The 15,013-nt window shown below is 39.6% G+C and overlaps 1 protein-coding gene across 1 annotated transcript in view; it reads right to left on the bottom strand.

Annotated features, from left to right (window-relative positions):
- Positions 1 to 1,699: 1,699 nt before the first annotated feature.
- Positions 1,700 to 15,013, bottom strand: part of tcf7l1a (transcription factor 7 like 1a) — a 37,733-nt gene continuing 24,419 nt past the window's right edge. Inside the window, exons 4-12 of the mRNA XM_052117542.1 lie at positions 13,205 to 13,288; positions 7,449 to 7,584; positions 6,909 to 7,011; positions 6,611 to 6,694; positions 5,254 to 5,397; positions 4,974 to 5,133; positions 4,072 to 4,179; positions 3,901 to 3,952; positions 1,700 to 2,644 (exon numbers count right to left, since the gene is read on the bottom strand). Of these exons, the coding sequence (XP_051973502.1) occupies positions 2,163 to 2,644; positions 3,901 to 3,952; positions 4,072 to 4,179; positions 4,974 to 5,133; positions 5,254 to 5,397; positions 6,611 to 6,694; positions 6,909 to 7,011; positions 7,449 to 7,584; positions 13,205 to 13,288 (1,353 nt within the window). The 3' untranslated portion in view covers positions 1,700 to 2,162. The remainder of the gene's footprint in view (positions 2,645 to 3,900; positions 3,953 to 4,071; positions 4,180 to 4,973; positions 5,134 to 5,253; positions 5,398 to 6,610; positions 6,695 to 6,908; positions 7,012 to 7,448; positions 7,585 to 13,204; positions 13,289 to 15,013) is intronic.

The raw sequence follows: 15,013 nt of genomic DNA, 5'->3' as shown, positions 1-15,013 counted from the left end.
ATCCCAGGGGCTCCAGACTCTCATAACCAGCCTTCCGTGCCTTTTGCTAATTGAAATAGCTAATGAGATCTCGGAGGACTGACTTTCCAAGCCTCTTCATTAAAAACAGTGGCAGTATGTCAAAACACATAATTGTGCTGTTAACGTGTGGAAATATTTGGAATGTTTGTAAATCTGATCTTTGTAAAATGTCTAGTAGATGTTAATTGGATTGTGATTATTTCCAGATGAAAAGATCTAAAACAGACATTTCAGAGATGTACATAAAATATAATATAGATATATATATATTCAAGATATAAAAACACTTCCAATAGACGTCTGGGGAATGTACGTGTGTTATCGGGGACTATAATGCCTATTCAAAATGCATATTTCAACAGAAAAGCACATTACTGATAGTATAAAACACAGAGATAACATGAAAGATTTCAAAAGCCACTTTCCTAAACTATTCTTAGACACCTCAGAGAACGGCCATTTTTACGAATCTCCAGGGAACAAGAGGCATGCAGCTCTTTCTACAATGCTTGCTCATACTATTCCTGCATTATGCCTACTGTGCACAGTATTCACATTTGCCTTGCTACAACTGCTAACAAGTGCAAGTTTACAACAACATACAGCACAGAATTAAGTAAGCGTATTCCACAAATCAGTGCACTTGACCTTCAGATTCCAGTGTGACATATGAACCCGAAGTATAATCAGCCTTTTTTTGTTTTTACATCTCTGACTCATTGTATCAAGCCACCAAGAGTTAATACATTTCCACACAAAATCGGATTTTAGTGCATTGCATATCCTAGCAAGTCTGGAATTTTGCATAGATCAATCAGTATCCCGGACTGGAACTATACTTTTATAATTTTCTTAGGCTACGTCCACACAAATATGTTTTACATTTGAGAACAGATTGTTTTAGTTACATTTACGCCTGTTATGCACACTAGAATGCTGTTTTCCTCCACCAAAAACTGAGAGGTTTGAAAACAGCACACATTGCAATACTATGATGTTAGGAAACTGACTTTCTTCTGCCAAACCCAAACAAAAGTTTTACGAGAATATTTCAGATCTGTAGGTTCATACAATGACCAAAAGTTTGAAGCTCAAAAAAAGCACATAAAAGTAATCCAAAAATTCTTCAAGCTCGATTACACTTCCTATGGCGCCATCTAGGCACTAGGAAGTGTAATCGAGCTTGAACTCACGATCATGCCTAGAGACAGCAATGGCAAGATGTACTTCATTATGTGTTTTTTTTTCTCTCAAAGCTTTGCTCATCATTCACTTGAATAGTGTGGACCATCAGAGCTGAGATATTATAAAAGTCTTTGTTTGTGTTCTACAGAAGAAAAAGTCATACACATATGGGATGGCATGAGTGTGAGTAAATCATGAGAGCATTTTGGGTGAACTATCCCTTTAGGATGCTCTCCAAGAGTACTTTTGCAACATGAGTAATGACAGATTAACATCATAAATAAGAGTTTCTGACTTTCATGCAAGAATGGATTATATAATTTAGTTCTTGCAAATCATGAGTTCTGGCATTTTACAGATACCACATCGTGATTCCCAATTACATAAATGAACGTTGTCAGCGTGTCTGATACTGCTTCTATTCAGAGGATCTATGTTGCATTATTTAGTCTCAACCACCAAAAAGACAATGCAGCCTTTAGAAATAACTTGATGTTTATTAGCTATGGAGTCTTAGGAGAGTCACACACACAAGGTTAGGAAAAGGGTGAGATGGTACCAAAAGCAAGAAAGAATAAAAAAAAAACAAAAGAAAGAAACAAACCAGTAATGCAGAGTAAACTCCTATCTACCATTAGACTGAATTGAACTAAAACTACAAATTGTATTTTGTCAAGTTTGTCTTAAAAAAATGAAACTTTTATACATTTGTTTTTTTATACAAGTAGCGACATTGGAGAATAACGTTGGAAAAGGTAACCGTAAGGTAATTTACAAAAAAATACACTTGTTTCAAAGAGAAAGGCAAAATAGAGGGGTGGTCAAATATTGACCAATAATTTTTCCTTTTCATTAAATCTTAAAAACATGGTCTAGGCATCTATAAAAAGGTAAAAAATAAAAATAAAAAAAGCAATATACAGCTGTAAAAAGTTTATTTTGTCATTTTATTCCATTCACTCCACTGATTTGGTGACCAGGGAGAGTGGTTGCGTCTGAAGCAAGGCATGACGGGAATGTAGGGCTGCCTGGTGGAAAGGCGAAGACGGGGACAGCAGAGACGGGGGCAAAGAGGTGAATGGGATGGGGCGGGAGAGGAGGGCTGCTGATTGGCTGTGGAGAGACATGCTCGGATGGGCGGAAACAGAGTTGGTTGAAGTGGGCGAGGAAGAGTAATTGGAAGTGGAGCTTGAACCCGAGGGTTTCCCTGGCAGGGGGAAGTGGGGATAGTGTGCTCGCCCCTCTGGTTTGGTCGTGAGGGACAGCGGCTGTGCCTGCTCAGAGTGAGTGGCCGCAGGGGCTGCCGGTGATGCCAGGGCAGCGGAGGGCGTTGCGGGCGAATCAAGCATGCTGCCATGAGAGGAGGTAGGGCTGTCACACATTTTCTCAGATGGCAGGTACGGGATGCACTGCTTCTTGGGTTGGGGTGAGAAATGACCTGCAAAATATAATTTTTAACAAACTTTTAAAATGCTGCATGTGGAACAGGAAGGAAAGGTAAAAATAAACTTAAATGAATACTCCAGGTTTAATAAAAGTTAAGCTCAATAGACAGAATTACCACGGAAAATAATTTAGACTTGTCCCTCGTTTAATAAAAAAAAGAAGCAAAAACCAGTCGCGGTGCAGTACAATTACAATATGGTACTTACAATGGAAGTAGAGAAATAAGATGAAAACATTATACATGTTAACATGATATTAGTGTGATAAAATCTGTGTTCTACATGTTTTCAGTATGCTAAAAATTACTTATAGGGTTTAACAAGAACAAAGTTGTAATACGGGATATAAATGTATAGTGATAAGATTATTAAGCGATTTTATAAACTAAAATCACGTTAACACATATAATGTTTGTCTTGTGACTACACTTTTGAAACAGTGTGTATTATAATGTTGATGGACTGGCCCCATTTACTTTCATTGTAAACGTCTAACAGTTTTTACCTTTTTACATTTTCTAAAGGAATAGTTCACATAAAGTATCATTTAATCAACATCATGTTGTTCCAAATGGGACTCTTTTCCATACAACGTAAGAATAGGAGGCTATCAAGCTCCAAAATGGACAAAAACCACCATAAAATTAGTCCATACATCTTGTGAGCTATATTCTTACTGAAGTCTTCTAAAGCCATAAGTTAGCATTGTTCAAGAACAAAGCAAAATGTAAATCTCACTAAAAGTGAAAATCAATGCCATTTGGCATCACTGATGTCAAACCTGGTGCAAAATATCTCCATGTGCCAAGTGCAAAAAAAGATTTGAGTGCTACGGGGAGCGCAAGATTTTCTGTGAATAATGATTTAAATAAATACTAATAAAAAAGTTTTTTTTTTTTGGTGTGCTTTTGTTGTAAGGAAAAGAGCAGCATTAACTTTCTTCAAAACATCTCCTTTTGAGTTCCATACAAGTAAATAATGAATAAATGATTACAGAATATTCATTTACATTTCTGGGTGAATTATTCCTTTAAGAAAATTCAGGTTATAAAGACAAGAGCCAAAACTTTCATCATCTGACTCCTACTGACAAAATAAAACAAACGAACATGATCTGTGAGTTGAGTGATCAGCCCACAGCAGAAAACTCTAGCGAAAGATGACGCATACAGAGAGAGGAGAGAGAGAGAGAGAGAGAGAGAGAGAGAGAGAGAGAGAGAGAGAAATACAGATGGCCAGTGACACCTACTCTCTGGTGGGGAGTCAGGTTTAATGTCTCTCTTCCGTTTCTTCCTCTTTCCCTGTGGGGAGACATGATTTGGCAAAAACTTGATGTTTGATTAAGCAAACTCCTCACACAGCCAAAAACAATGAAGCCGAACACAGCATGATTTTGAGTGCAACTGTGCAGTCAACATACGTAGTTATCTCGCGCGGACCAGCCTGGATAAAGCTGAGAATGCAGCTGTCGTTCTTTCCTGGCAAGTTCGTAATATTTGGCCTGTTCCTCGCGTGAAAGAGAGTGCCACTGCGGAACAAAAGTATATCTTGTCAAATGTCACTAATTTGAATCATCCGTTAATAGTTAATCCAAAATGAAAATTGCAATTATTTACTCACCTTCATGTTGTTTCAAACCCATAAACTCTTGCCATATAATGACAGTTCATAGCGACCAGGGCTGTCATACTCTAAAAAGGCCCATGAAATTTCCATAAAAGTAGTCTTAATGACTTATATAAGGTGTCTTATAATACAAGTCTTCATAGTTTTGTGCGAGGAACAGACCGAAATTTGTTAGTCGTGATATTCCTCCGCCAAAGCATGTGTTTACCGTCCGCATCCTAGTTAAAAATGGCATGCAAACTTCTCATATGTGCAGTATCTGAATGCAGTTCGCCATTTTTAAATTCTGAATGAGAGTAAAATCACTCATTCTGAATGAAAATGTTGGCTAGAGTTTCAGGCCAAGATTAAATTACTTGCATTTTGATCTTTTCGTTACACACACTTACACAGACTTTGAATATAGTGCCCAAGTACGGTGCCTTGGAATCCTTTTTTAGGCTTGAAATCTTCAGTATGCATTTATTGTAATTGCATGGAGTAAAAAGGACCAGTACATTCTCAAAATGTTTCTCTTTTGTGTTTCACAGAAAAACAACAACAACAACAACAGCATCAACAGTATATGGGTTTGGAACAACATGAGGGTGAGTAAATAATGTCAGAACTTTCAATTTTGGGTGAACTATCCCTTTAAGACGAGATGAATAGAAACACACTAATGCATCTCGGCATAATGGAGTCGCAAGCTCTTACCCTCCTGCCCAGGATCTGGTTAATGGCTGCGCTCTCTTTCAAGGTGCATTCGGCAACAACTTTGGCTCTCATTTCTTTCATGTAGAGCATGAAGGCATTTAGGGGCTTCTTGATGTGAGGTTTCTTCTCTTCCTCTTTCTTCATAGGCACTGAGGGCTTTCTGTACGGGGTAACAAATGGATTCAAAGACAGTATGAGTAAGAGGAGAACAGAGAAATGACTGAGAGTAATGGAGGTGTAAACAGTACTGTGTATATAGTAAAGGAAACGAGAGACTGACCCGTGTGCAGAGTTGCTGCCGTGGTCGCCGCTCGGCTCCTGTTTGATGGCAGGAGACACAATGGCGGGGTGAGGGATGCCCGTGTGGTGCAGGCCATGAGAAGGATGAGGCACCATGTGATGAGAAAAACGACTGGATACCAGACTAGAGAGAGATTTATAGTCAGTGATACTCAAATACCTAAAATTAAGGCAGACCGATAAACAGACAAATCGATACCATGGTACTGAACAATAATCATATACGTATAACATGTTATTTATGGTACATCGAGGTAATTCTAAGAATACCATTGTATTTCGATGGTACATGCCAAAAACAAAACAATTATAATGCCATGGTACTTTACACAGACAAACAGAAAGACAGACAGACAGGACAGATCCCTTACAAAATGGTTTTGTACCATTGTACAATGTTAAAATATTGGTAATACCATGGCACTTTGATATATGGAACTATGGTACCATACTTATATAACACTGTATTTACGTGGCACTCCAAGTTACTTCAATTAATTCCAAAAGAACATGTACCACACCATGGTACATCTTTTACAAAAGACAGACAGACGGATCTCTAAATATAGGAGGCTTTTAATTGGCCTCTGTTCAACGTAGCAGCCGAATCTGGAAAATTCTGCAGTCAGGGCTTGCAAAAACTTATAACAGCTTATACAATAGCCACATTGTCATATCAATAGATGAGAAAAAACTTTGCATTCCGATCAGTGATTTGCACACTCTAGTTAAACACATATTTCCACTAGACTTCAGAATTTCACTGTGCCACAAAATAAACGCAAGCAGAAACTGTTCTTTCTCCTGTTACAGAAACAAAAGGAGCACAGTCAAAAAGCAACTGTGAAAGCACTAGTGACATAAATAAAACTCCATGTGTTTAACCATGTGACTTTTGCATATCAAGATTATTTCCCTATCACATTCAAGCTGCACAACTGATACAATTGTTACATTTTAAGTTTAGAAGTTATCTACCTTAACTTAGGTTTAATTTGGTAACTCGTTTTTTTTCTTCTTGTTTTCTGTTAATTACTTCGCAAGTCATAGGCTACACCTTTGTTTTTGTTAGCAACGGGAGAGAAAGCATTTCCGATTACTGATCTGAATGAGATAAACCACTTCAAAAAGATATCGTTTTAGAAACATTCAACAGGGTTAAGAGTGAGAAAAATGCTGATGCCTTATTATTGAGCAAAAATGTATCAGTAGCTTCCTGCTCTATGGGGAGATCATGAAATCATGCTGTCTGCATAGCATGTGTAATAATAAATGCAGGTTTAACTTTAAATAACCATATTCAAGCAGAAAACAAGGTCCTGCTTGTTGTTACATACCTAGACATAGAGGCATTCATGGCGAGTGCAGGGTAAGGGTGTCTGAAGCCTCCGGGAGGGATGGAGTACATATGTTGTCCTTGCCTGAAGATAAAAATATATTCCATTAGTGACAGAATACTCAAACAATTTGCTACAGCAAAATCAAAGAACTGCACTGGACAAACAGATGCTATGTTTGCTAGGGTGTGAAGAAGTTCTAAAAATAGCTACAACTTGATTACATCATCTGCACTGTAAAAAAAAGTTGAAATGATGCATTTCAAGAGCACAGGGTTCAGACTAGAGGCAGACTTACTGAGGAACAAGCCATCCTAGAGGGTGTGGAATCTGTCCAACTGCCCCAGGAGAAAGAGGGTAATATGGGGACAGCTCTGATGGGTGGGGGGTCCTTGGTATGCCTGGTGAAATAAGTACTGATTAGGTAAACTAAAGCCACCCCAGTAACAAGGAAGGCAAGTCAAAGGTGAATTGCGTAATTCTGGCACCACATGTGGCATTCAAACAGAGTTGAAAAAAACAGAATGACAAAGTTTAACACACTTGTCCTATCTTTCATTGCATGGACAAATAGGTAGTCCCGCCCCAAACTCATGCCATTGGTTAAGCCAATGTTGTTATGTCCAGCATAGTCGAGCCTCTCAAACACATTGCAATTCCATTTGCTGCCACTAGTGGTGCAGAAATTCCACACCACCTACTTGGATGCACACATTATTGCAGTGAACCCTATCTTAACAAATAGTGACTCAGCTTTTTTGGATTCCAATTATTTTTCCTTTAAACTGATAACAGAAGAGTTATGGTGTCATAGCTAAACCCAGGCAGTGGAGCTTACCTGTCTTTGGGTCGAGAATCTCTGGTGAAAGGTGAGAAGGGGGCGTCCCGGGGGAGAAGTGTTCGTTGCTGTATGTGATCAAGGGTGTGAGGGGGTGAACATGATGGGGGTGTTGTACCACAGGAACCTTGTTGGACTGAGAATCAGAACAAGAGAAAGAAAGAGGTGGGGAGGGTGAAAAAAAGACAAATATGCATGTTTAAACAACCAAAACGAAAGGAACTAGCCATTAAACTCATTATTTAAGAGCGGCGCCAGAGTGTTTTAAAGAACAAAAGGTCTCGGCTGCAGTGTTTACTTTACCCTACTTTTCCAAAAGGAAAATAAACACCAGTTGGGCATTTGACCGGCTGTATGGTGGGTGGGAGAAATCACACCTCACACCTCTAGCAAGCAGCGTTCCTCTCATTTAGCACACCAGCAACCACTCTTGGCATGAATTAGGGAAACGTTCTTCTACATTGTTACATTGTTACTTGCTGCCACTTGCCATAAATGATGCTAAGGTGGGCAGAAGGGAAGTGCCGGTGACGCAGGTGCAACACTTCCAGGGATAAGCAGGCGGCTAAATGCAGCACCTGTTGTTGCAATCCCTTCAATGCTCAACAGATTAGGAATATGTATTTAGTGTGTTACAAAAGCACACATTTGGAAATCTCAATGCTACCTTTGGTTGTTACAGGGAGACACTGCTTTTGAGTCAAAACCAGATGACCTAGGGAGCGTTGTTAGAAAAGTCTCCTCTATTGTGGGCAATACCAACCACAAACAAATATCTGAGAACACAATCCATAATGCAACACAAGTATTTGTTGTATTCTCATCGTCGCCACAAAGGTTGATATGGCGGACATTACTGTAAACTGTGGCTGTGCCTCAACAACCATCCGGCTGGGAAAGTGTTCTGAGTCTCATTTGCTGTTAGGGTTAAATTTAGGGATAGGGTTAATTTAAGGGTTAGGTTTTAAAGGCAGGTGTAGGGTTTCTGTGGGACTCCAAATAAACACAATAAACAGAGTATGAATGTTGCATGTGACTTTGGCAAGACTTTCCCCAGCCAGACAGGATTACCTTCTAGACACAAATAGCTGATGTCTTTTACAGTCAGCTAGCTACCCGAATAACGACAGGTTAACATCACAGACATTTAAAGGTAACTCTATTGCCCCCTTGAGTACTGAGGGACATTACTGCCTCATTAACAAAATAACGAACATCAAGTGTGTGCAAAGGGATTGTGTACTTGGAATAGATTGGGAAAGCATTTGTGTCCGAGTTTGGGCTTTTGTGTAAAATATGTTTCTGGCAAAAAATGACCAACTTATATTAGAGTATAATTTACTTGCATACATCCAGAACTAGCTACATAAATACAGCAGCTGCACTATAATAATACTAGAAGCAGCACTGCTGTGATGTGTACATAAGCCAATGTAAGGTGGTGAGCCGTGGATTGAATGGGCTACTTGTTGGCTCAGCACGTCACAAGGGAGCAAGAGTGGAGAATACGGTCTTGTTTTCTCCATGCTAACCTCCCCCCCACCTCTACGTAGGCAGTGGGTTTGACCTCTGCTCCAACCAGCGCTCCATGAATACGAACAAGGCCTGCATTGAGACACGGCTGGCTCTCGTTTCCTACAGTCCAAATATAAGAAGATCTCTGGATTTCCTCGCTATCCTTTGCCTCTTCCTATGCTCTCTTTTCTGGTCTATCTGTCTGGTTGTCTGTGTTTATTTGTACAGAATTTTGCATTCTATTTGCCATAGCAAAGTGAGCCATTGACTAATGTAAACCCAGCAAGACTTTCAGAGATGTATCAAGGGTGTATCAAGAGAATTTTCTTGGGAGGATTGTGAAAGGTAGATAATAACTTGCACAGCTACTATACAATGCTCCTTGTCCACCATGATACTAAGGATTTCTGAAGCTCTATGCAAACGGTGCTTGGACTTCCCCCTGTCTCGCTTGCTCTCCTATTGCCAAGAATCCCTGCTGTGTCAACACGCCGGCCGTTTCACCTCTGACACCAACACCCCAAGCGCAGACTGCCGCCAGACTGGGTCCCCCACCCTCCTCTGACCCAATGGGGCCTGCTTACTCCAAGTATCTCAATAATTCAGGTCAACACTTGGGACGAGTCCTCCATTTTTTTTGCCATCTCTCTCAGAATGAGTGGGCTCTTTACAGCCAGAGCATTGGAAGTGTCCACCAGATTAAGACTTAAGAAATGGTGTCTAGGGGGCTCAATTCCATAAATAAAAGCTTACATCAATGACTGCAGGGAATAAAACAGTAAGGCCACAGCATAGTGAGTGTTGGCAACGTATGCAGGCTCAGCTGAGTCACTGGGTTTGGTAGCATTAGGATGGAAGAAAAACAACAATGACACGGCAACAATGACACTCTCTCAGCAAACTTTTCTGGTTGCAAAACAAAAGAGTCCAACTTTAGATGGCAGAGCTAGGCTCTTCTTCATGTTGTCTGTCTGTCAATATGCACCATTTTAAGACAGGTCATTCTTTTGTTCAAACAAGTCCTGCGGTTCATCAAGGGCGAAGCTTAAATCTCTTAAATCCACTTTAGTAAGTTGGTTCTTAGAGGAGAAGACACCTGACCAGCATGACAGTCAAAAAACAGCTCTCCAAACAGAAAAAGTGAGTCACTGTGTAAACGTTGTTTCACCTTTTGAATCATGCTTAAACTGCATTGACTCAAGTACATATTTACCAATGGTGCTAGTACAGTACTTCATTCAATGGTGACCTTAATAAAGACGCTCAAGACACTAAACTAAAGTTGAAACAAAGTCAAAGGTCGTAATGTAAGATTTCTTAATGTAAGAAGAGTTCTTTGGCGTGACGATCCTTGGTTTCAGACGTTTGAAAACGACAAAAAATGAAATTCGCTGATTAAAAAAAGTGCGGAGTAAACGTTCTACACCTGTTGATAAATCTTTTGCTCTGCTCCGCCTGCTCGGCCGAGGAGCACTCCACCCACAAAAGAGTACTTCTGGTGCCACCACATAGAGCTGTAAAAACTGGAGCTCTGCTAAAACAAGCACATTGTGGAGCAAGAACCGAATGTGGCCTGCTGTTTTTTTTTTCTTCTTTTGGCTTCACCTCCTCCATCTCTAACTTGAGTTACTGAGCAAACAGGCGTTTGAGCAAGCGGGGATCAAGACACAATGAATCGCCTTAGCACCGGAAGAATGAGAGGCTAAAAACAGATTCAAATGCTGGATAATAAAATAGTTCAGTGGAGAGGACAAGCCAAAACAAGCAGTGAGATTCATGAGTCACTAACAATGAGCACAATAAATTTGATTGATTTAAGCATCTCCATTAGAACCACAAATTCTTGTAGCTTAACATATTGGTTATAGTATTATTACAATTAATTAATTAATTATTCAAGTGCTCTGTTGTCATTTTATGCAAAAGTTTTGTAATTTACCAGAAATGGTAAATAGAAGCCATAACGGTTATAATAGTAGAAAAATCACATGACATGTCCATTTACCACATCAGCAGAAACAATGTTTTTCACTAAGAACAATCAATTGTAATCAGATTTTTGAATTTTTTTAAATGGCTGGTAGATTCATTATTGTCTGTTAAAGACAACACTGTTTCAAATCCGAAAATTTATGGTGGATTCATTGGGTGACCATTTATAACTGCATTCCTCAGAAGAACAACGTAAGTGGATAAAGTTGCTCGGAATGCTGTAATCAATTTAGACTAATCATTTAAAACAATCAGTTCTCTGCCTATTTGTAAGCATGCCATTGAGATATGACTACAGCTATGGTGGTGGCTAGCATTGCTGCCTCTAATGTTGACTTAAGATAAGATAAAAGACTCGGTGTGCACTTAAAAACACCAACTAATACTTTTTTGTTGCCAATTTGAGTGACAACAAGACACTGCTAATCTACATCTGGAAGAATTTTAGGAAAAAGTATTTTAGGAGTCAAGAGGACTAAATTCTCTTTACAGTACCATGGTTTATCTAAATGTAAACTTAACCATAGTATACTGATATGTATAAGTACTATACCATAAAAATCCAATCCCATGGTTTTTGAACACCACCATGGTGTTCTTCTCCTTACAGTAACATGTGGTGGTGTATACTGTATGAATGTGGTGAGTATACTGTACCATGGTATATACTGAAGTACTATGGTATTTAAATTTGATACATGAACCATGTAATGCCACAGGAAAGGGACAGATTGCACAGATTTTGAGCAAGACACACACACAGAGCTCACAGTGGAGTTGACAAGGCTGAAGTTCCCACAATGCCTCACTCATCACCTGCCACTCTGTTCTGGTTTGATGCATTATTCATGGGGCCTGGGTCCAGATGCATTGTATAGAAGGCAGTGTGAATAAGTGGGCCCAGTTCTGCCATATCACACACACATGCACTCAGAGGAATGCCAACGGAATGCTAAACAAATCCAGTTCCTGAATAATTGAGTCTTTCGGACCATGCTGGCTTCCCTTATTAGCATGTGTGCCTTCTGGACCCAATCTGTGATGCCACAAAAATGGTGTCCACAGGTCACTCACACCCTCCCGGCAGTCTGGTGTTATCTTAGCAGCCCCAGCTATTCATTAAGAACACAATAAACCCTTGAGTATGTCACCTAAATTATTTACCAACTCTAAACTAATCCTTCAATCACAAGAGATTTGTCGATTCTGCATGCCAGAAATGCATCCTCGATGCCAACATCTAATGAGGAGGCAAAGTCTGTTTTCCTAAACAGTACAATTCAGTGTTTTGGCTTTCTGTGTGGACAACACAACGCTGAGTGTTAACGCAAAGTAAGCATCAATAGGCTTCAATTGTCAACTCATCTCTGTACAATTGGATTGAAATTCCCCTGTTGTACATTTTCAGTCTGTCTGGAGTCCCACACGATGATAATAGGTTCTTTATGAAACACATGTCAAGTAAATAAGACAAAATGCCAGTGCTTGATAGAGATTGGGGTGGGGAAAAACGATATTTCAAAGTATTGCAATATTTTACCTTACAATCAATATCATATCACAAAGGCCCTGCTTACTTCCAACCCTCAGAGGGCCCATTATACTGGCTTGTGCTCCACTGTGTACAGAGTCGTATTGTCAGGTCATCGTAATCTTGGCCTGAGAACTTTAAATTGTATTCTCGTTTAGAATAAACAGACCCAAAGGTCTGTTTGGAAATCTCTTGAGCAAACGCTCTAATCTTCCACCCCAGACCACAGTCAGTGATCACTTTGTCGCCGTGGCATAGGCTAAATCGTTTTGACCGGACAACCTCCATGTTTGGAGGTGGAAAAAAAATTTGTCTCCGGAATGGATTAGCTGCCATTTGGAGCGAGCATTCCTGAAGTTCTCCGCCGTGGTGTCTGTTTAGAGTGCAGCATGTCAAAAGTTGGGTCGCATGAGTGGCCCGAGGGGGTGGAGGGGTGTGTAAATAAGTCTATTGCTTGTTGATACTTCCAACGACAAGCTTAAGCCCTCATTCTAAGCCAGGCTTCAGCTAGAAGCTAGTTATGCTTGTGTGGGCAAAAATCAAACAACCTCACTGGGGTGAGTTTTGCTTCCTGTTGGTCACTGCAAAAGAAGTTGCAAGCTGTTTTATATTTGAAAATTAATTCTAAAATCTTTCCTTCAAAAGATTTGTTTCACCAACCACAGTTGAAACACCTTTTCGATTACAAAATTGTGCCATTTTTTGCCGGCGAACTTACCAAATGCCCTGGTGTGGGTGATCTGGGGTCTTTGAGGGCCGCTGTCCCAGGAACATCAAGAAGAGGCCATTTCATTTGTAGATACTGCAAAGAACACAGAGAGGAAAGTCAAAAACAACCCAATACATTCGATATGTGGTCTACATGCCTTTGTTTAAACAAAAACACACTCCATTTTTCTTTTAAGAGCTCTATTTGGATATAGTGATGCTATCTGCAGTAAAAGTATCTCTCAATCAGACAAAACAAAAATGAAACAAAAAAACAAAACCACCTTTGTGGAGATTTTCTTCCACCAGCCCAGACTTAGTTTGCACTGTATTAAAAATTGAATTTTTTTCGGGTCAATGGAAGATATTTCATGTTTTAAACTACAAATCGATTAAATTGACCAATGCATCATCCATTTCCTCAACACAGATTCCACCAGTCCAGCTGTTCTTTGTCTTAATTCATTTGAAAGCTGCGAGATGCACTCTGAGTGCTGTTTAGCACCTGGGAGAATTAGCTGGGGCAGTTTTGGAGTCTGAGACAGAAGCAGCAGGGCCCATGGGAGGGGGTGAGATGTGAAAGTTAAATATGATTTGGACTGCAGGTCCCAGCACAGTAAAAGTCCAGCTGGATAGATAGTATGTATGCATGTTAGTATGAAGAACAGCTGGGAGGAAGTCCCATTAGACAGGAGGGGAGAGGGGTCATGCAGAATTCATGGAGCAGGGTTATTATCATTAACAAAAACTTAAAAACTAAATGAAAACATCAGATGAAACTAAACTAAAATACATTTTTGTGACTTTAAAACGAAATAAAAATGACCATGAATTGATTTTTGCTTTCGATACACAGTATGTTTGATGTCTTTACAACTCGTCTTCATTAAAGATGAAAATGGTACTAGATAGCGATAGACAGATAACACTAGTGGACATTGAGAAATGCAACTCTGTTAAACATGTTTAATTAATGCATTAACTTGAGCAGTGGTAAAATACAAGATATATTACAATACTAAAAAATCTAAATATACTAAAAAACTATCAAATTAAACTATTAAACACTGAAAAAACGAAAAGCTAAACTTAAAAGCTGAAGCATGAAAATTTACGAAAGAAACTTATTTGAAAAGTCAAATTGAAATTAAAATAAGAACTTAATACAAAATACAAAACTATAACCCTGACCTGGAGTGTTCCATCTCAAATTTTACCCTCTATAAATCAATGAGAGAGAATGGAGAGCACAGAGTGAAGCTGTTAGAGTAAGAATGGTTTGGAGGAGTCACAGAGCGATGAATGAATAGACTTCCTATACGGAGGGAGCTGTTTATTGTGAAAGCCCACATAGCTCTGTGTGCGCGTCAAAATCTGATGCCTCTCAGCTTCTTTGGGCCCCTCATGTCTAGCACATTCGAATTTCTGCAGCAATTTATAAAATTTAGTTTTTCATCCCTTTCACGGAGTTTGAGCTTCCCTGCCTGGTTCAGTCATCTGGTTTGTGTAGAAGTCAGACCATATCAGATGTTCCTGTGGAGTTGTCCCTGCTATTTGAGCTCTCGAGTTTAGGGGCTGAAGACATTTGCTTCTAGAGGAGGCATAAACCTCGGGAGCTCTTTTCACAAACAAAATGTATCATGCTTCTTGAGGGACACCACAAATATAGATGACTTATCTGACAAATCTTCATATTTCCGATGTCCAAACATATGTCATAGAGGTGGGCGATATGACCACAATCTTTTTTATGGTACAGCCCTCTATGTTGAGAGAAAATCACTTGCATATGTGACCAAATGTTGCGCTTTGCAACTAC

This window comes from Xyrauchen texanus, chromosome 44 (genome assembly GCF_025860055.1).
Source record: "Xyrauchen texanus isolate HMW12.3.18 chromosome 44, RBS_HiC_50CHRs, whole genome shotgun sequence".
NCBI classification, from domain to species: Eukaryota; Metazoa; Chordata; class Actinopteri; order Cypriniformes; family Catostomidae; genus Xyrauchen; species Xyrauchen texanus.
The sequence above is the reverse complement of the archived record's forward strand: the minus strand, read 5'-3'. Positions and strand labels throughout refer to the sequence as shown.